The 19,796-nt window shown below is 35.3% G+C and overlaps 2 protein-coding genes, 1 long non-coding RNA gene and 1 other non-coding gene across 4 annotated transcripts; 3 read left to right on the top strand and 1 right to left on the bottom strand.

Moving 5' to 3' along the window:
- The first annotated feature begins 494 nt into the window (after window positions 1-494).
- On the top strand, window positions 495-11,957 carry cd99 (CD99 molecule). The gene is made up of 15 exons (XM_016560934.1): window positions 495-589; window positions 717-784; window positions 3,466-3,501; window positions 3,741-3,791; window positions 3,923-3,952; window positions 4,603-4,644; window positions 5,001-5,021; window positions 5,150-5,182; window positions 5,475-5,522; window positions 6,892-6,972; window positions 7,174-7,206; window positions 7,324-7,347; window positions 10,822-10,929; window positions 11,519-11,569; window positions 11,807-11,957. The coding sequence occupies exons 2-15, from the start codon at window positions 721-723 to the stop codon at window positions 11,833-11,835; spliced, it is 651 nt and encodes a 216-aa protein (XP_016416420.1). The 5' UTR covers window positions 495-589; window positions 717-720; the 3' UTR covers window positions 11,836-11,957.
- trnar-ucu (transfer RNA arginine (anticodon UCU)) lies at window positions 11,266-11,357 on the top strand. The gene is given in 2 exon segments: window positions 11,266-11,302; window positions 11,322-11,357. It is a non-coding gene; the product is annotated as a tRNA-Arg (tRNA).
- A 40-nt stretch (window positions 11,958-11,997) lies between the features above and the next one.
- Window positions 11,998-12,462, bottom strand: LOC107746639 (uncharacterized). Its single transcript, XR_001640719.1, has 2 exons — window positions 12,430-12,462; window positions 11,998-12,397 (listed from the first exon to the last, which is right to left on the bottom strand). It is a non-coding gene; the product is annotated as an uncharacterized LOC107746639 (long non-coding RNA).
- Window positions 12,463-13,151: 689 nt separating this feature from the next.
- Window positions 13,152-19,791, top strand: gyg2 (glycogenin 2; the record flags this gene model as incomplete). Its single annotated transcript, XM_016560938.1, has 9 exons — window positions 13,152-13,318; window positions 14,945-15,083; window positions 15,292-15,466; window positions 15,712-15,874; window positions 16,874-17,000; window positions 17,139-17,328; window positions 17,818-17,979; window positions 18,910-19,044; window positions 19,729-19,791. Coding segments are annotated over exons 1-9 (1,161 nt in total), but the record flags the coding sequence as incomplete, so codon positions are not given.
- Between the last annotated feature and the right edge of the window lie 5 nt (window positions 19,792-19,796).

The following is a 19,796-nucleotide window of genomic DNA, read 5'->3' as shown; positions in this document are numbered from 1 at the left end:
TGGAGTAAGAAACCAGTCTATTTGCTGTCTGCTAGGGGGCGCCATTGCCACCACTAATGTCAAACGTGATTAAGGGGGCGCTATTGCCACCACTAATGCCAAATGTGATTAAAATTTGTTAAAACTGTGGCACGCGCATGTTCAGTGATTTTTGAGCAAAAAAACAACAACAACGTAAAACTTAATCTTAAAACACAATGGCACTATTTACAAGTAAACACGCTGTTTGTACAAAATGCTGTGGCAGAAATCACATAGGCTGAATTTGTTACAACGTCACCTTCAGCAGATTATTGGTTTTACCTAAAGATTAAGACATCTTCTGTCCACCGTGTATCAAATATAAGAGTTATATATTTTCCGTTCATTTGCTATGTATAGCCTATATGAAGAATGTTTTTATTAATTCATCCACTACATAAGCCACTACGCTTGTTCTAATACTCACCAAAAAAGCGCAGGTAGGGCGTGGCGAGCCGCGCCTTTTTCCTGCACAGTCTGTTTTGGATCATAATTGGACTATACAGACAGCCGAACTGAGGAACAGCATTAGGCCACACTCGGATCACTCAGAGGGGTGGCAACTGAAGTTAGTTACTGCTCAACTTTAGCTTAGAGAAACTTGTAGTTGTTGGTTTCAAGGCTCGTAAAGTCTTATATCTTTGCGAATTATTGAAATTGCTCTAAATTTGTTTTAATCTTATTTATTTTCACAGCAAGATGATGACTTCATACACGTGGATTTTACTTCTTCTGGCAAGCCTTGTGGCAACAAGAGCGCAAGGTATGGTTTCCTATCTAAACTTGACGTTTTGTTTTGGTAACAGCGCTTGTAATTTGTAGCACTGGAAAGTATCGTGCCCAAAATAACGCAACAAAGACGCAGGAGTCACTTTTTGACGATTGCCACTGCTAACCGTGCTCTGTATGAACGATAACAACGCTTGTTTTAATTGTTCGTAAATAAGCTGTAATTGAAGCGTTGTTAATTGAATAGTTTGCCTACTATGCTGGTTATTTACCGTTTTGTATTACTGAAAAAGTTGAATGTTTGAATGACCAAAAAACTTCGGTTTGGTGCATTGGTTTGACTCTTTGAAATGAAATCTTTCCACATGCAAGCTGCATGACTCACCAAAATATGGGAAGAATGGGTTGAAGAATGTTTGTTTCTGTACCATGGTATTGGTAACATCACGTAATCCCTTACGAAAATGAACCATGGTTTTACTACAACTAAAACCATGGTAACCACATATTAACCATGGTTTTGCTACACTAACAATAGTTTAACCATTGTATTTATAGTAAAACTGTGGTTATAAGAATAGTAATCAATACGCCCAAAAAACATGCTTACTACACTTTTACTACAATAAAACCATGGTTAATTTTGGTAAGGGATATTTTTAAAAGCATGACCAAAAGTCATGACATACAAATAAAGCAGAGTTGAAACTGAGATTAGTGATCCTTCCACGTATTCCCAGCTACCTTTGCTTTTATTACCAACTTAAAATATGGACTTTACATGTTAATATGCATAATTTTGCTGTTATTGGTTCCTCTTTGCCTCACAGAGCAGTTATTTTCCCCAATTATAATTATAAAACAAACCATAAATAGTACACTGTATTTGCCTGTTGTTTGAGGCTTTTGTTCAACTTGAAATATTGTAAATCTTACTTGAACAATGCATGATGCAAGCAGTTGCAGGGGTGGCATGTTATAATGTTGCACTGTTTCATATTTAATGTTTTTGCAGGTATATAAGTGAGTGACAATAAATAATTTTGGCAAACACGAACACAACATTGTTAAAGAACCAATGATAACAACTTTCTTATTATTTGGTATCTTTGCTAGCTTGGGAAGCAACTCAAATCTCAGGTTAGACTTTGAAGGTCACAGAAAAATAGTTTTTTTCAAAAACATCAAATTTTGCTCTGCATTATCAGCTAAGTTAAGTTGCCTTGAACAGTGTGCTAAAAAAAACTTGATCACATGACTTTCTGTGTTCCTGCATTGAGTCTCAAAGTAAACCACAGCTACTCTCTTTTGTACTGAATGGGACATTGATGTTTTGGCACGATCTGAGATTAGTTTCTTCTGAGAAATGCTCAGAGAGCAGCACAACAGGCATAGTGTACAGGCCAGAACAGATTTTTGTCACAAGCAAAATCAGACACACCCAAATTTTAATTTGAATATTTTACAAGTAATACTTGCATCACTCAAGTTTGCCTGAATCTTCGCTTTTCCCAAACTCTAAATGTAGTTCTTCCCAAATTTATTTTTTATGCAATGCAAGACAATTGCATAAACGTACACCCAGATAAAATAATCGCTCTGGTTTCAGTTGTGACTCAACCACCAGTCATCATCATGGGTTTTGCGTAGACCATAATGAAAAAAAAGTCCATTGCCCTGGCAACGTAAGCCACAGGATGTGGCCTCTGCCAGGGTGTTTCGTGTGGCAGGCACACAGTCGCACGCTTAACATCGCGTGTGTAGTGTACATCCGAAAACGTTTGTTTCATATTTTTATGGTAACAGTAATTTTGCATACAGTTTTGCTTTGTCACTTCAAGGGTTGGGAGGGTTTGGTCACAATGTGAATCTAATACGACACACAATAGATACATACAGTGTATTGCTGGGTGGGGTTTTCGAACTGTCAAATTCCAATCATTTAGCCTAGTCTATAAGACTTTTACCCTCTGGGAACTAGACTGGTTTGTTTTGAGTTGGTGACACAGATGGTTTTAATGTTGAGTCTTCCTATTTGGGGGTCATGCAGTAGTAACTTTGCAAAAGGAAAAGCACTAGATGCTGTCTTGTTGCTAACTTAGATCACTTTAATATTAGCTGCAATGCTAATAGCCTTTATATTTGGAAATGATTTCAAGAAAACAACAATTACTTTCAGTGTCATTCGAGTCGCTTCACTTGAGTTCGGTTTGCATCCTTTATTTGGGTTTTGTACTGTGGTGTGGAGCCACATGTAAATTGCATAATGCAGCTCAAATCAGGCTAATTGGTTTCCATTTGATCAAATTTAACAATTTGGATGGCTAATGAACTAGTTCATAAATGAATTAGTCAAATTCCATTAGGCATTTATGGGCTGTTTATTGTAATGAATATTTTACATATTGGCTGTATTTGGAGTGTGACTGCGTATTGCTTAGATATGCATAAATTAGTTGCTTGCAGTGGAAATATTGGCCTTAGTAAATCCAATGAGTGCTTTTGAAGGGGTTGGATGCATTCTCTATTGGAAAGGTTTTTTACAGTTTTTATTGGACACAGACTGGATATATTTGTATATGCCTGTTTTCTAAACATGCACAGTTTTGATTTAGTTAAATAAGATTAGATTTAAGCTTGAGTTTTGATTGGAATTAAACTGACCATGAAACTAATAGAGAGATGCAAAATATTAAAATAACTGTTTTCTTGCAGATTTTGACCTCGCTGATGCTTTTGATGATGACAAGCGTAAGTAAAGGGCACTTTCTATTTAATTTGTATGGTCCTCTCTTTATGTTGATGGTCTACTTTTTGATATTTAATGTTATGTATTTAAATGTAAATAAATAAATATTAAATATAATAAAGTAGTTTGCAAGCAAATGTGGAACACCATACTCCCAACCTTGTTTCTGTGTATATTGTTCTAGTATATCATTATTTATATTGTCGTTTCAAACAATTAACAATGTTATTATGATCTTAAGCCCCTGCGAAGCCAACAGTGAAACCAGCCCCACCGAAAAACCCAGATTCAGGTAACCTTTAACATTACGCTCAAACATATTTTAGTTGCTATATTATTTCATAATTGTATTGATTGAGTTAGGCACATGGAAGTATATGCAAATACTTATTTAATGGTCTTGGTTTTGTCTTGCTCTTGTAGGATTTGATCTTTCAGATGCCTTCGATTTGGGTAAATATTCACAAATAGAGTTGAAATAAATTGTGGTCATGTTAGTCTTTAATTTTTATCAAACTTTTGTGGTTTCCTCTATTAGGGCCTGCTGAATATATGATGATCAGTGCATTGATTAAACTCATTGTTTATTCATGTCCTCATTTGTTCATGTATTTTAATTTGAAATGTCCTGTATAAGCTTTCCCTCTTCCCTCTGTAACATGATGGACATTTTGTAGCACTGCATGGCAAAATGAACACCACCTTTGGAGATTTGAATTGTTTTTAATTTAATTTTGTAATTACGCAAAAAAAAAAAAAAAAAGTAATGGCTTTGTGGAAAAATTGGACTAATTAAACATGATGGACATTTTGTAGCACTGCATGGCAAAATGAACACCACCTTTGGAGATTTGAATTGTTTTTAATTTAATTTTGTAATTACCAAAAAAAAAAAAAAAAAAAGTAATGGCTTTGTGGAAAAATTGGACTAATTAAATTCTGCAGCTGCATGCAGTTGAATTTCTTTAAATTGCAGTTCAGTAAATTCCTCTGTTATGCCAATTGAAATTCCACCATGCCTTGGTTTTCAGGTTAATAACTAAACTTGAATTACCCTAAATTCAAAATGAAAAAACTTTATGACCGTTGTTTGTTGTACACAGACCCTAAAAAACCTGCAGTGGTTCCCCCCAAATCAGAAGATGGTAAGAGAACATTATACTGAGGTGTTTATGTAATTATGTGTAAAGTTTGTGGGTTACACTTTTATTTTAAGGTGCCCTTACTGTAGTGTTATCGTATATTAAAGTAATCGTAATTAGCAACATGGGTTAGTGTTAAAGTTTAGGGTTAGTTGAAAGTAAGTATATGTAACAAGGACACTGTTAAATGAAATGCTACCAGATTATATAGTAATGTTTAAGTGATCCAAAGTGCATTTATTTGGATGTTTTTATTGAGCTAATTTAAGGTAATTTATTTATGTTTTTTGTCTTGTTTGTAAATACGTGCTTTAATACAATTAATGTACTGCATTGTTCCTTTTTTATTTTATTTGCAGATAAAAAGAAACCATCTGGAGGTAAAATATACATATGCATACACGTCACTGTAGGTCAATTAGTTTCTACTTCAAATCAGGTGTTACTTCATTTTTGTACAGTAATCAAGCTACCAATGTAAAAACTAACATGATGTTTTCATTCTCAGGTGACTTCGATCTGTCGGATGCACTTGGTTCAGGTAAAAATGAGTGTTTTTGCATTTTCTCTGGAACTTCCAGGCTGTGTGTAGTGTGCATTTTTGTTATGTTTACATTTTCTTTCTTGCTTTCTTTAAGGAAAAAAATAGATATTGGGTATTAATGTGTTTCATTAAATAGTCATGTAAAGCTACAATTAGCTGTTATTTATGGCTACTACCAGTGCTATTAGCTTTCCTGTTTTTCTTGTTTTAAAGGTGCTATTTAGAATGATTTGAAAGACTAACAGATTATGCCATACGTTTTCTTTGTATTTTTCCCCACTCTTTCCAGATACTGAGCCCAAAAAGCCTGTGGTCCCACCCAAAGAGAGAGGAACTGGTATGTTTCTGCCAACATCTGTTTGTTAGGGTCTTGTAATGGTGTAATTTCTGGGTTATTTTTACTATGTTTACGAGAGAGAGAAAAAAATGGAGTGCACATTGTCTGTTTTTAATAATAATGCATGACTTCAGTTACATAAAGAATTTATTTATTGCAATGTTTTTTGAAGTTGTTTACAGAGGTCCAAAATACAATGTAATTTGATCTTAACTGTAAATGTAATGACTGTTATTGTGAAAAAGTGAACATAAAATAAAATAAAAAAGATTTTGTAGCAAGTAAAATCTTACTTTGATATACAACTGCAGTAAGCCCACTGATCTACCACTTAATATCATATTGAGCAAAACACAAGTAGAGCTACAATGTTAGCCTAAAATCAGTTCACACATAGGCTTATCACCTATTGTTAACCCCCCCCACACACACACACAACAGTGTCGCACATGACAGCTTGTGACAGCCACAGTTGTGTTAAACTAAGTAAAACAAATAAATATAGCTGCAAGCGGCAACTAAGAGGCAAAGTACAACAGAGGTCAAATGACGAGCTATGGAGCTGTCTTTAATTACTCGGAAAAGACCAGGGTTCTTTAACCCTGCTCCTGTAGATCTTCCTTCCTGTTAAAGGGGTCATTGGATGCCCATTTTCCCAGTGCCAAGTTAATTTTATTTAATTTTATTTTCTGTATAGCGCCAGATCACAACAGAAGTCATTTAAGGTTACCTTTCCTATAAAACAGGTCTATACCTTGTTCTTTTATTAAACAAACTAAATAGCCTTATGTTATTTATCTTATTTACAAGACGGCATGTCATTTCTGCCTCTACATGGTCACGCGTTTACAATTCTCCTCTGCTCTCTGTATCGCACACGGCGGAGTTCCGCCCCGATGCGTGCGCGTGCACACACACACACACACACACACACACACACAAACGTGCGCACGCACACACACAGGTGAACACACTCCCTCCAGCGGACAGAGAGCGTGCATCAGAAAATGTTGCGTCAACCACCTGAAAAGCAGACAAAAATATCTGCGTTTTTTTAAAGCTGCACACTTTGTAGATAATTGTCATAAAAAGAAATGTTCCGATGTTTAGTTCAATGTAAAGTTCAAATAATTGTTCAATTGGTATATTGAATGCTGTCATTAAAAGAAACACATGAACACCAAGATTCCTTTAAGTGTTTGTGTCGGTGTCCGACTGATAAAATGTGTGCACATAAATTGTTTTAGTGTCCTTTTCAATTCAGTGAAGAGACAAAATTGTGTAAGTTAAAAATAGTGTATTTTTTTACACTTTAAAAAGTCTATTACACTGCTGTTCTCATGAAACTTTGCATTAATTTTTTATCAAGGTGGTGGAACTTTTGATGACAAAGACCTCTTTGATGTGAATGAAGGGGGTGAATACAAGCCCGATGGAGGCCGAAGTGGAGGTTTGCATCATTCTTTTTCTTAGTTTTGGGTTTTCTTAGGTTTCTATGACTCCGATTTAGCCAAGTTTCAAGTCCAACCCATTTGCAAGCCCCAAATGCAGTCACAATTACCTAAACCTGAAAGCATTGGTTATTATGTTTTCTATGAAGTACATCAGTGCTTTGAATGAATCTGACTGTGGTTTTTGGTTTTGCTTTAAGGGCGAGCAGATGTTCCTAAATCTAATGAAAATGGTATTTATTTCCTTACATTTATGGCAAATACTTGCAATAACTTTTCATTTTTATTTTGTAATCTTGAATAGTAAGATTTTTAAATTTTTCTTGAAATTAATTTATGTTTCTCATTAGGTGGAGCCTCTGATCAACCTCAAGGTAAATATTAAGCATTATTCATTTTATTTAAATTGTACTTAAGGTTTTAAGTCCATCTATCAGTAATTGTTTTGGAAAAACTGTCGGCCACAAAGTGAAGGTTGTTATGGAGTTTACCTAAGGAGTCCACCGAAATATATGAAAATGAGTGCCTCTGGGAAGTGTCTTTGTTTAGCTCTCACTCACTCTGTTCCTCACTTCACTTCTAGCTGTTTGTCCTTTCCGAAGCTTGGTTTACTTGCCAGTGTTGTTGTCTTTCCCAGTGGAGTTAGCATATCCCCTGCTTCAGATTATTTCTTTAATCAAGAATGAGAGAGTTCATGAGTCTGACCACAAAGCTAAAATATTTTAGCCTACAGAGCAAGACCATGAAAACTGCACTAGTCTGATGACTAACTGTCACACAGTTCTTATATAAGGACAGGGCGGTTCAACAGACAAAAACAATTATTGTGGGCAGTACATGTTAAGGTTTTCCACTAGCAGATGTTTTCTGTGTCGGAATAGTAAATGGTTGGTGAATAGTCGTATGCTGTACTTTTAGTATATTTGAAGACTGATTGTTTTGCCTGTTCATTCTGCCAGTGGCTGTGCCCTAAATCTCTGCTTCGATTGCCTGTCGTTGCAGATCTTAACCAGCAGTGGCTCCAGATTATCAAGATGCTAGTCGATAATATACCAGAAGGCCTCAGTGCTTGGATTTCCCAGTTTAATCAAATAGTAAATCCCGTGCTAGAGCAGTTACGGGAACTTCTGAATGTAACAGAGGAAAAAGCAGAGCTCTAACTATCCTGGATAGCAACTTTCTTTGCTTGAATTGGGTTTTTTAATGGTTTCACACATTGTTTACATGGTTTGAAAGTTATTGGTTGTAAGGCTGGGACTGCTGGTGCTTATGGTCTTTTAAGGATGAGATGCATGTTTGGTAATGATCAAGCGATTAGTGATTGTATTGATTTAGACATTTGGCAATGAGGAATTAATCTTATTTGTATTACTGACTGGGTTTTCTGGTTTCTTTGTGTGTTGGTAAGGATTATAATAAGCCTATACACCTACTGTTAAAATGTTTGGAGTTGGTAAGGCTTTTATTCTTCAATTAAATTGATAAAAAATATAATATTGAATAATTTTAAGTTAAAAATAATTTTAAATTGTAATATTTTACAATAATATTTCATAACACAAGACTGTTTTTACGAGCAAATAAATGCAGACTTGGTAAGCATAAGAGATTTATTTCATAAAACAATGAAAAACTTTAAAAACTTTACCAACTCTTACCAACTTACTGATATTATATATTTGTATGTAAAAAAAAAGCAGTAGGTGTAAGCCAAAGTATACAAATGAATGATGATTCTGGCTGTGAAATAAAGATCATATCATTTGTTTTAAAAAGGGATGTCCCCTTCATCTTTATTCCTCTTCTTGTGTTTACACAATGTAGATGTGAAAGGCACACTCTTGAATTTTTGCCAATAGACATAACAGATTGACTGGTTTTGCATGGCATGTCTCAAATGAGGAGTTTCTCATCTCAGCCGGTTTTACGGTACAGTGACTTAACCCCAAGGCCATGTTGAGCATTCCATTACTGCGCTTCCTTTTTCTCTGCTCATGGCTGCCATTTTATTTCCCATTTCTTGAGAATGAATGTTTGTGGCTGAAACATTGTCACACAATTCTCTTTTGGCTAAAACTTGGTTTTAGACTTACTTGACCTCGAAAATGTACCAGAAGATTGAAGTTGGCAAATGTTTGTCTGTGTGTGGGTCTCAACCAAAAGCTTAGCGCATGCAGGGATTAATCTCTCCCAAATCTCAAAGAGAGTAGAGGCGCTATAGGGATGTGTTTAACCCCAGACGCTTTGATGTTTAAGGTAAAAAGAGGCTGATTCATTACACAGACAATCTTAAAAATAAATCCTCATTATTGCCATCAGTGGTTTCATGAGAAACCCATAGGCTATGTTCAGACTGCAGGCAAATCAGATTTTTATTTATTTTTCCTCAAATCAGGTATTTTCAAGCAGACTGTGTGCACTATTAATTGCAAGTGATCAAATCAGATTTGTGTGTCCAGACATAACCAACTTATCTGCATGGGTTGCTTTGGTTACGACGCAGATGTGCCCACGTTTTTGATGAAGATTTCAAAACAGACATCTCGATCTCCAAATAAGTGTCTGTCAAGTCGCAGTTGCGAAACTCCTCTGTCGCACAAGAAAAACTCTGCAATGGAGGAGGCTAGTATATATTGTATATACCATGCAGCATGTCGCAAAAGACAATTTGAAATCCTATTTGAGCAGCCAGAGCCATCCAGACTGAGACACATCTGTAAAAATATGATTGGAATCACATTTGACATTCATAACATTGACATTCTTTGGTGTTTGTTCTTTGTTCTCGGTTTTTGTTCAGGCTCACGATTTGTCTGGTTTCTTTTCCACAGAAGTAGCTATTTTCTGTCACTCTTTGATTTCTTGAAACATTTTAGCAGCTTTTTTGTATCTGTGATTCTTTTTAATAAAGTGAAATATGAGAATTCCCTCTGTTTGGTTAATGTCATAGTCACGGCCCAAAGAAGAACCCAATTAGCCAGATCCCGATTAGCGCGATGATATCATCTTGGATGTGACATTTCATCTCGGATGTAATAAGCAACGTACGAAGAACGGGCCCCTGTTCTTTTAATTGTCAGCACATCTCGCTGTGTAAACTCCATCAACAATGGCACAGTGAGAATGTACTGAGCATGTGTGAAGAACACTGGCCTGCCAGCTAATTAGCAGTTGCCTCTTATCTAGCTGCCTGAAGTTTAAGGAGACAAATCTGCATAGCTTCAGATCTGAAATTATTTTGCGATAAGTAGTTTGCTTAGTCAGTTGACCTCCTCCTGCATGTGTGATGTGTGTGCATACACAAAAATGAGTTTAGCAGGCAACGCCCAGCATGTTTACACTGGATAACATGCCCCAGTGGTATCACAACAACTCAACAACTACATTTCTAGCTTAGTAAATTGCACAATTTCAAATATGTAGTGACTCACTTTTAGTATTCTGAATCTCTCTCTTTCTGATCTATAGTACAATTAAATCATTTGGTTTAGTGACTGTATGATTTTAAATGAGGCAAACCCCTAAGTAAGTCTGTATGCGTGCTGTAAACTGTACTAGTTGCTATATCTGTTCAATTAAAAACAGGTCTAGTTGAAGAACAATACATACAGTAACATTTGCCAAGTTTTCTGTGGAGAATAGGAAACAGCTGTTGCACCCCCTACTGGCCAAAACCATTACCGTTTGCTTGCCCTCTTGTTATATTCCCATGTTGCTGTATCTTTGTTATCAAGCTCTAATTAGTAATTGATGAAGCCATTTAAAAAATTGCAAACTCTTAAAGCATTTTAAAACCAGCCCTTGTTCTCTTTTATTGTGTGTTCTATCACTTTAAATGTATCCCACAGGCGGAGCCATGGCTGCCATCATCAGTTCTGTGGGTGTTGCTCTCCTCGGTGCCGCCTCAAGTTACTTTGCTTACCAGAAAAAGAAACTGTGTTTCAAAGTACAAGGAGGTGAGTTTGGCACTTCTCTTCAGTGAAAGAATCAGAATCTTTATATAAGCACTACCTTGGTTTTGATTTATAAAAGTTGCTTACTTTTTTGATCAGTTCTGATTGCAAAAACAAAACACCTCTTTAGACTTCAACCTTTTTTACTCTTAAAACATTTTAATCATTTGATTCACAACTGTATGTTAACACTTGTGGGAGCCACAGTACATGGGTTATTTTGAGGTAGCTCAACTAACGCAGCAGCTCTTGTAGAGGAAGTGGGGGTTGGGCGTATGACGTGGTAAGCAGTTTAACTGCTTTGCTTGTATTACAAAAGCCCTTGGGCCCTCAACAAGTGGCTCTGTGGCGCAATGGATAGCGCATTGGACTTCTAAGCTACACTTAGAGAAGTGATTCAAAGGTTGTGGGTTCGAGTCCCACCAGAGTCGTGTTTTTTGAGAGAGTGTTAAAAAGAGGCTAAGAGTACAATTAGTACTGGTGTTGTCCAAGTGTAAGTTATGTGAACATGAGACTTTAGTAACAGGATTTATGAAAATGGCTTTAACAAAATTAAATCATGGGATAAGCTAAAAAGTACCTTTTCTTATAGGGGAGGATCCAGAGAGTGGCAAAAACCGTGGTACTCAGTCTGATCCTCAAGGTACGATGTTTTTAAATTTATTTATTTTTCCTTTGTTATGTTTTAAGCTTAATGTGAATTTAAGAATGCAGTTCTGACACCATGTCCTATACAAAGGTGTTTTTTTTTTTCAACCTTCTCTCATTACATGGAGATAAGTTCTATTTATTTGACCAGTTTTCTTTTAAATGGATTTCATGTTTTCCAATACAAGTCTCACCTAGTAGATAACATCATTTACTATTTTCTCTCCCAAAGTTTTCAGCAACCTGCTCCGTTCATCGTAACTGCGTTGGATCTGCACACTGAAAGTATATATGCACACTGAGCATGTACAGCTATGGAGAGCCTAACCCTATGGGAAACATCTGTTACATGAAAGGCTGGTTTAAAACTAATGTTTTAAGAATCTTAGTGTAAGTGTGTTTTTTCTTTCTTTCTTTTCTTTCTTTTTTTTATTGGATTATCTAAGTTGTATTGACTCTAATCTTTATTTTGTTTAAGAATGTATTTTTTTTTCTGTATTCAATCTTTTGTGTAACTAATTGTTCATCTTTAGAGGAGGTAGAGTCACTAAATGGCTTTTAGTGTTCGATTAGTATTTCAGATAGTGCCAATGTAAGATAATGCACTTTAAAACAACAAATTGTTACACTTTTTGTAGAAGTACAGCAAGTTGCATAAGCCAGGGACTTGCTTCTGTAAAGCGCAAGCTGTCTATATACAGATGAATGCATCAGTTAGGCTTTTGTTCATTCTTGCATTACTCTGAATTAGAAACTGCCTTCTTTCCCAATCAAACAGAAGACTATGAGGAAGAGGAGGATGAGGTTGCTGATAATGTACACTCTTAAAATAAAGGTGCTTAAAAGGTTCTTCACAGCGATGCCATAGAACCATACCATTCAGTCAAAGGTTCTTTAAAGAACCATCTCTTTCTTACCTTTTAATAATCTGAAGAACCTTCTTTCACCACAAAGAACCTTTTGTGAAACAGAAAGGTTCTTTATGGAACCATTTAGAAAAAAAGGTTATTCTATGGCATCGTGAAGCACCTTTATTTTTCAGAGTGTATGCTGATGAGAATCTATGAGTTACTGGTGGCAAAATGTCAACTAAAATAAAATGTAATGAGTTTAAAATGATGGGATGCCAACTAATTTCTGTATCATTTGCGTTTTTATATTTAAATTTGAATGGAATAATAGACGAGGTAAAAATACTCTTATTACTGTAAACACTGCTGAAGATGGATGAGTTTAAAATCACAAGTAACTTGCATTGAATGCGTGTGTAATGCTTTTACCATTTTACCTCTTTTACCATCCAGAGAAATTATGATTGATGATTTATTGTATGTATAATAAAGTGTCAAGTGTCTAAAATATGCATTTGCTTTTCTTAACCAAATAAAGTCTGTCCATTTCTGGATTAAGAATATTGTTCATTCTGATGTTGCTGAAACATTGTGTTCTTTCATTCAGCGCCGCGCTTGTTTTCCTTCTTGCAGTATTCAGCGTAATAAGTTATGAGTCTATAATCGATAACGGTAGATCTATGTTCAGTCGTAGTAGCGGGGGTTGAATGACCCCTAACAGTTTTCACTTGTCATTGAGCATGGACTGAGGGTGCGCTGCTATTTGAAGATAGCACGACTATCGTTTCATCGACTTGCCATTTATTTTAAACACTGCTATTTGCTTTATAGCACTTGTTCCATACAGATTTCCCTCATTACTCAGAAGAGCGATATAAAAACTGAGATGGCGGGTAAGTTCACCCTTCTTATACCGTTTTCGTCCAAATGTCATACACGACTGTAAAAAATATAGCCTAATTGAGCACCCTTAAATCATTGACTGGGTAGGATGTGTGATGTGTTTTGACCTATTCAAGCAAACTTGGTTATTTAAATGAAATTGGCGTTTGAAAGAAATTGTTTATTCCATGTGCTGTCACCAACGGTATAAGCACTAAGCACTCTATTTGCATTTCAAACCTGTTGTTTCATTCTAAGTTCAATCACTGGCCATACAGTGAAGTGTCATTGTGCCATCTGCTTCCTTTGTCTGCCAATGAAAAAGGGGACAGGAACAGTGTTGCCAACTAATTTTCAGGCGAAGTTGCTAAAGGAAGGTCGATTTGTTGCTAAAAGTTACTAAATTTGAGTCACTTATCAAAAGTTGCTAAAAGTAGCCAAATACATTTTAAAAATAGCTAAATTTGTTGCTAGGTGCTTTTGGAAGAAAAAGTTGCTAGGGTAGTCTGAAAAGTTGCTCAATTTAGCAACAAAATTGCTAAGTTGGCAACACTGGACAGGAAGACAACAGTGGTGATAGATAGTGTATATCAGTAACCAGCTCACACTGGCGCCTGATTGTGATGGGTCATTGAGTTAAACTTGAGACCTTGTGTGCCATGTATTTGAAAACCTTCCTTGTTAATGCGAGTCAAAAGTTGGTCACACTTTTTTATACAATGCATTTGTTGTAGTATTTATTAATCCTTGTTAAAAAAAAAAAAAAATGCATTCATTGTTACTTCAAGTTAGCTCAGGCACATTAAATAACATTAACAGATGCAACTTTTGATTAATGTCTTGATTTTAATAATGTTGAAATTAACATTTACTAAGATTTCTAAATGCTTCAGAAGTATTTTTAATTATTCATATGGATTAAATAACATTAATTCAATAACATTATACATTACAATAACATGTTATTCAATAACATTAAATAACATTAACAGATGCAACTTTTGATTAATGTCTTGATTTTAATAATGTTGAAATTAACATTTACTAAGATTTCTAAATGCTTCAGAAGTATTTTTAATTGTTCATATGGAACCGGTAACACTTTATTATAGGGACCAATTCTCACTATTAACTAGTTGCTTATTAGCATGCCTATTAATAAAATATTGGCTGTTTATTATAAAGCACATATTCTGTGTGACCATATTCTTCATCCCTAATCCTACCCAATATCTAAACTTAACATCTACCTTACTAACTATTAATAAGCAGCAAATTAGGAGTTTATTGAGGCAAAAGTTGCAGTTGATAGTTAGTTAATAGTGAGAACTGGACCTTAAAATAAAGTGTGACCATGGAAGGTTATTATAAATAATTTTATGGCTTCTTTTCATTCTATCTGGTCCATTTTGTCAAAAAATTGTAATAATAATAATAATTTCATGCATTTAGGAATAAAACAAAAGTTTGGTTAAAATATAAGATCATCGTTTAAGTAAAATGTGTCTAAAAATTTTTTTTTTTGACTAGTAATGCATATGGTATATTATATAAGTTGGCCCAAAGCACATTTACTGCATGTTTGTCCTCTGTTTTGACCATTTCTGTCTGATGTTTTATCTGTCTCTGTCTCTCAGAGGCTCAGGCCTTTGTGACCCTGGCCACCACAGATGCCTATAGCATGGGATGTTTAGTGGTAGGCAAAAGTTTGCGCAGGCATGGAACATCAAGGAAGTTAGTGGCTATGGTTTCCCCCAATGTTTCCAGAGCATCAAGGTGAGAGGGTAACTATCCTCCACCATTCATTTTGAAACAACATTAATGTCAATCCCATTCTGTACCCTGCTTTTAATTATACCTTGCCATGCGTTTGCAAGTCTGTAATAGTTTTCAGTGCAACATTAATTTTATTTTCGGTTGCTTCCCATCTGTCTTGGATTGTCTTTGACTTTTTTGGCTCATTGATTTTTATGCATTTGCCTAGATTGGCCCTGGAGGACGTGTTTGATGAAGTTGTAGTGGTAGATGTGTTGGACAGTAGAGACAAGACTCATCTCACCTGGCTGCGACGTCCTGAACTGGGGGTCACCTTCACCAAACTCCACTGCTGGACCCTTACACAGTACAGCAAGTGTGTGTTCTTGGATGCAGACACGCTTGTGAGTACTTGACAGTAACGATGGCTACTAAACACCAAGGTGTTCAAAGTTGTTGCTTTAGGAACATATATATCCAAAAGCAAAGTTATAGACTTTTTATTAATAGCCTTGTATTCACAATAGGCAATAATAAAATTAACATATGTTACAGTGCAGGTAACCTTTTAGAGAATTTTTGACTTTTAGAGAATAATGCACGAGGTGTTGGTCCCAAAATGTGGCTGTAATATAACTCTGTGCCGCAGGTACTGTGTAATGTTGATGAGCTGTTTGAATATGAAGAATTGTCTGCTGCTCCTGATCCAGGCTGGCCGGATTGCTTCAACTCTGGGGTATTTGTGTTTAGGCCCTCCCTGAATACCCATACCCAAATACTGGAACACACTGCACAGCACGGCAGCTTTGATGGTGAATCACACGGTTATATTTAGCTGATATTACATTCAGATCTTTTAAGTTCAGGCTAAATTGGATGCACTCAAAGCCTGTTGGAACTTTAATTAGCCTCAAATGCTGTTTTGTCACATTTGTATTTTTTTTATCTTTAAAAACAACAAGAGAAGCGCATATACATTACCATTCAAAGGTTTCAGTAAGATTTTATTTGAAAGAAATTAATACTTTTATTCAGCAAAGATGCATCCAATTGATCAAAAGTGACAGTAAAGGCATTCCAAATATCGCAAAAGATTTCAAATAAATGCAGTTCTTTTGAACTTTCAATTTATCAAAGAATCCTGAAAACATTCAGAAATGTTTCTCAAGCAGCAAATCAGCATCTTGGAATGATTTCTGAGGAATCTAAGTGTAGTTTTTTTTTTTTAATTAAATTTTTTTTTTTTTTTTTTACAATATTACTGTTTTATTGTGTAGTATTAAAATGATAGTTCACCCAAAAATTTACATTTTGTCATCATTTACTCACCCTCATGTCATTCCAAACCTGTATGAGTTTCTTATGTTGAACATACATTAAGATATTTTGAAGAATGCTGGTAATCAAACAGTTGATGGTCCCCATTGACTTCCATAGTATTTCTTTCCCTGCTATGGATGTCAATGGGGACCAACAACAGTTTGGTTCTTAAATATTATTCAGAATATCTTCTTTTATGTTCAACATAATTATACAAACATATACAGGTTTGGAATCACATGAGAATGAGTAAATGATGACAATTTTTGGGTGAACTATCCCTTTAATGTTTCATACTGTATTCTACTATAATTCTGATGAGCATAAGGCTTCTTTCAAAAAAAAAAAATCTTACTGACCACAAACTTTAAATGGTAGTGTATGCAGCATTGATTGATTACTTCTTTCTTTTTTTCTTTCTTTACACAATAATTTAGCACTACCAATACATGTATTAATGACATTATTATGCCATGTTGTGTCATGTATAGGAGGAGACCAGGGCGTTTTAAACACTTTCTTCAGTGACTGGGCAGTAAAAGATATCAGAAAGCATTTACCATTTGTGTACAACCTCACAGCTGGTGCCATTTACACGTATCTACCAGCATTTCAGCAGTAAGTTTTCAAACAAACTCTTATTAAGTATACCAATAGTTTCTCATGTGATGTATTTGTGAACTGTTTAGTAACTAATCATATATGACATTTAACACATACACAAGTATGAAACATACGCATTCTGGTTTTGTGCAGGTATGGCCACCATGCAAAAATTGTCCACTTCCTGGGTGGGACTAAGCCCTGGCACCTTTCATATGATCCACAGGCTGCCAATGAGTCATCTTTAAGGGATTCCAGCAAGAACTTTATGAATTTATGGTGGGTGGAGTACTACAGTCAAAGACAGCTACAATTTAAGAAGGATGACAAGAATAAAGACTATGTAAGAATACACTCACATCAGATATCTGTTTTTTTATGTTGTTCATAGTAATAATAGCTACGTGGGCCATTTAGCTGTTCTTATAACTTAGATTTATGCATTTTGCAGACACTTTTATCCAAAGCGACTTTGCATTCAAGAAATACAAACCAAAGTTCCTAACCAAATCACTTGGAACTGAGAAAGGGATTGTCCACCCTCCCAAAAATTTTTAATATTCATCATTTAGTCACCCTCATGTCAGTCCAAACATGTATGACTTACTTGATTTCCATTGTATTTTTTGTCTATACAATGGAAGTCAATGGGAAACCAAAATCTTTTTTTTTTATGTTCCATTGAATAAAGCAGTTAATGGGTTTGGAACCACATGAGGTTGAGTAAATGATGACTGAATTTTCATTTTAGCATAATTGTCTTGTTTAATGGACCTAATATTAAATTGTATTTAAACTGTCTGTCATCTCTGGTCTTTCTCTTTGTTTGCAGTCAGCACAGCAGTTGGTTTCTCCACAGACACATCAGACTCCATCACAAAGCCAAACGAGCAGCACTGAAACCCACCACAAAGAGATGATGATGCCCTCTCTACCTCTGACTTTGTACTCACTAACAATCAGCTCTAGCTCATCTGAAAAGTCAGAGGAATCGGTAAGTGGTACTGCACAGAGAAATGAAGGTTTGAAGAACTGAAATGAAGAACTGTGAAAAATGACACTATGCAGTTTCGATTCGCCTCTCGCTTTGAGTCTTTCTCTAAATCAACTCCACCTCCTTTAAAAGTATTGTGCCCTCTGGGGTTTTAGACAAATCCAGTGACACACCCAACAGTGACTCACCACAACACAAAGAGAACATAAACTAGATCAGTTGGTTGCAAAAACACAATGAATGCAAAGAGTTCAGTTTACATGCAATGCAAAGGCTTAGCGATTAAACTGGGCCAGAACCTTTTATCTAAGTAAAGGATTGTTGTCAGTTTGCTGTCCATCCATTCAATCTATTCCCTGTATAATCCAGTGCAGATATTGTTTGAATAAGTATACACATTACGTTACCTCACAAGAGTGTACATGCTTTATGAATTAAAATTCATTACATTAAGCATTTATGCTACATACATGCTTGCCTTTGCTTATTGTTTGATTTCAAACTAATTTGTATGAATAAATGAACACATGCATTAAACAAAAATACAATATCAAGTTAAATACAGAGTTCTGGCATGAAACTCTAGATGGCGCAGTCCGATAGGTCTAGCTCAGTGATGGGCAAGCGTAGCAGATCTATTCCGCCAAGACCAAATACATTAACATTATCATGTACATTACCATGCCAATCCCTCCGAGAGTTGTCATGACAGAACTTCAGCCGAAGCAAAGTTAAGAAGCTAAAGTTTGCAATTTCATATCTTGCCCAGTGCCCACCCCATCTTAGTCCCCTCCTCCACCTCCAAATCCTGATTTTGTATTAATAATTTATTGCATATATTGTGAATGTGCATATATTTTGTCATGCAAAAAGTGTTTTAGGAGAAGTCCTATGTATTTATTTACTTACTTATTTATCCTGTCATCTTAGAATATTCTCTTTGATGTCCTGTCTGGTGGGGAGACTGAAGAGACCCCTACTGTAGTCAGCCCTCCATCTGAGCACGAGAGTGAGCGCACAGAACCAGAGACTACTGATGATTCTGCCACAGCCACTGGAGAAGCTGTATGTAGAAAAATATGCTGATTTACCTGCTTATGGGGGAAATAGCTGATTTTGTTGTTGTAGTTCTTTTAATACTTATTACATCTTTCCAAGATACTTTAGTATCTGAGCTTTGTTCAAAAAGTTAAAATTTGTTAATTTTAAAAATTAATAAAAAAAACAAAAAAACAAAGTGAACATTGGGGTATTTGAAATAAAATAAACTTTAACTGAAACAAAAGATAAAAATACGAACAATTATTTTATTTCGGCTTGTTGGCAAGGCAACATTTGACATTTTCATTTAGCTTGTTTAACTTGATTTACTAAAATAAACTGAAATAAAAGAATAAAAACTAGAAATATAAAAAAAACAATAAAATGACAAAAACACAAAATTACAAATATTTTTACTAAAATATAAATATAAAATGTGAAAATAAAACTATTTCAAAATATGAATAAAAACTGAAATAGTATTAAAAAAATTATACTAAAATAACACTGCTTCACAAAATGAAGTTTGAGATGGGTCTGTTTTTGTAAATACTGCCATCTAATGGTGGCTCATTAAGACAGTTTTTAGACTTCAATTTGCAGTCATGAATCCACCAGTAGCATTTTGCATATATTTTGTCATGCAAAAAGTGTTTTAGGAGAAGGCCTATGTATTTATTTACTTACTTATTTATCCTGTCATCTTAGAATATTCTCTTTGATGTCCTGTCTGGTGGGGAGACTGAAGAGACCCCTACTGTAGTCAGCCCTCCATC

This window comes from Sinocyclocheilus rhinocerous, unplaced genomic scaffold, assembly GCF_001515625.1.
Source record: "Sinocyclocheilus rhinocerous isolate Xijiao unplaced genomic scaffold, SAMN03320098_v1.1 scaffold1641, whole genome shotgun sequence".
Taxonomy (NCBI): domain Eukaryota; kingdom Metazoa; phylum Chordata; class Actinopteri; order Cypriniformes; family Cyprinidae; genus Sinocyclocheilus; species Sinocyclocheilus rhinocerous.
Note: the sequence above shows the minus strand (reverse complement) of the source record. Positions and strands in the feature narration are given on the sequence as shown.

What these genes read in the sequence shown, in the direction of transcription:
- cd99 (XM_016560934.1), top strand. Translation starts at nt 721, where the DNA reads ATGATGACTTCATACACGTGGATTTTACTTCTTCTGGCAAGCCTTGTG. An exon ending in CGATGGAGGCCGAAGTGGAG is followed by an intron (nt 6,973 to 7,173) that starts GTTTGCATCATT and finishes TTTTGCTTTAAG; the next exon opens with GGCGAGCAGATGTTCCTAAA. An exon ending in TCCTAAATCTAATGAAAATG is followed by an intron (nt 7,207 to 7,323) that starts GTATTTATTTCC and finishes GTTTCTCATTAG; the next exon opens with GTGGAGCCTCTGATCAACCT.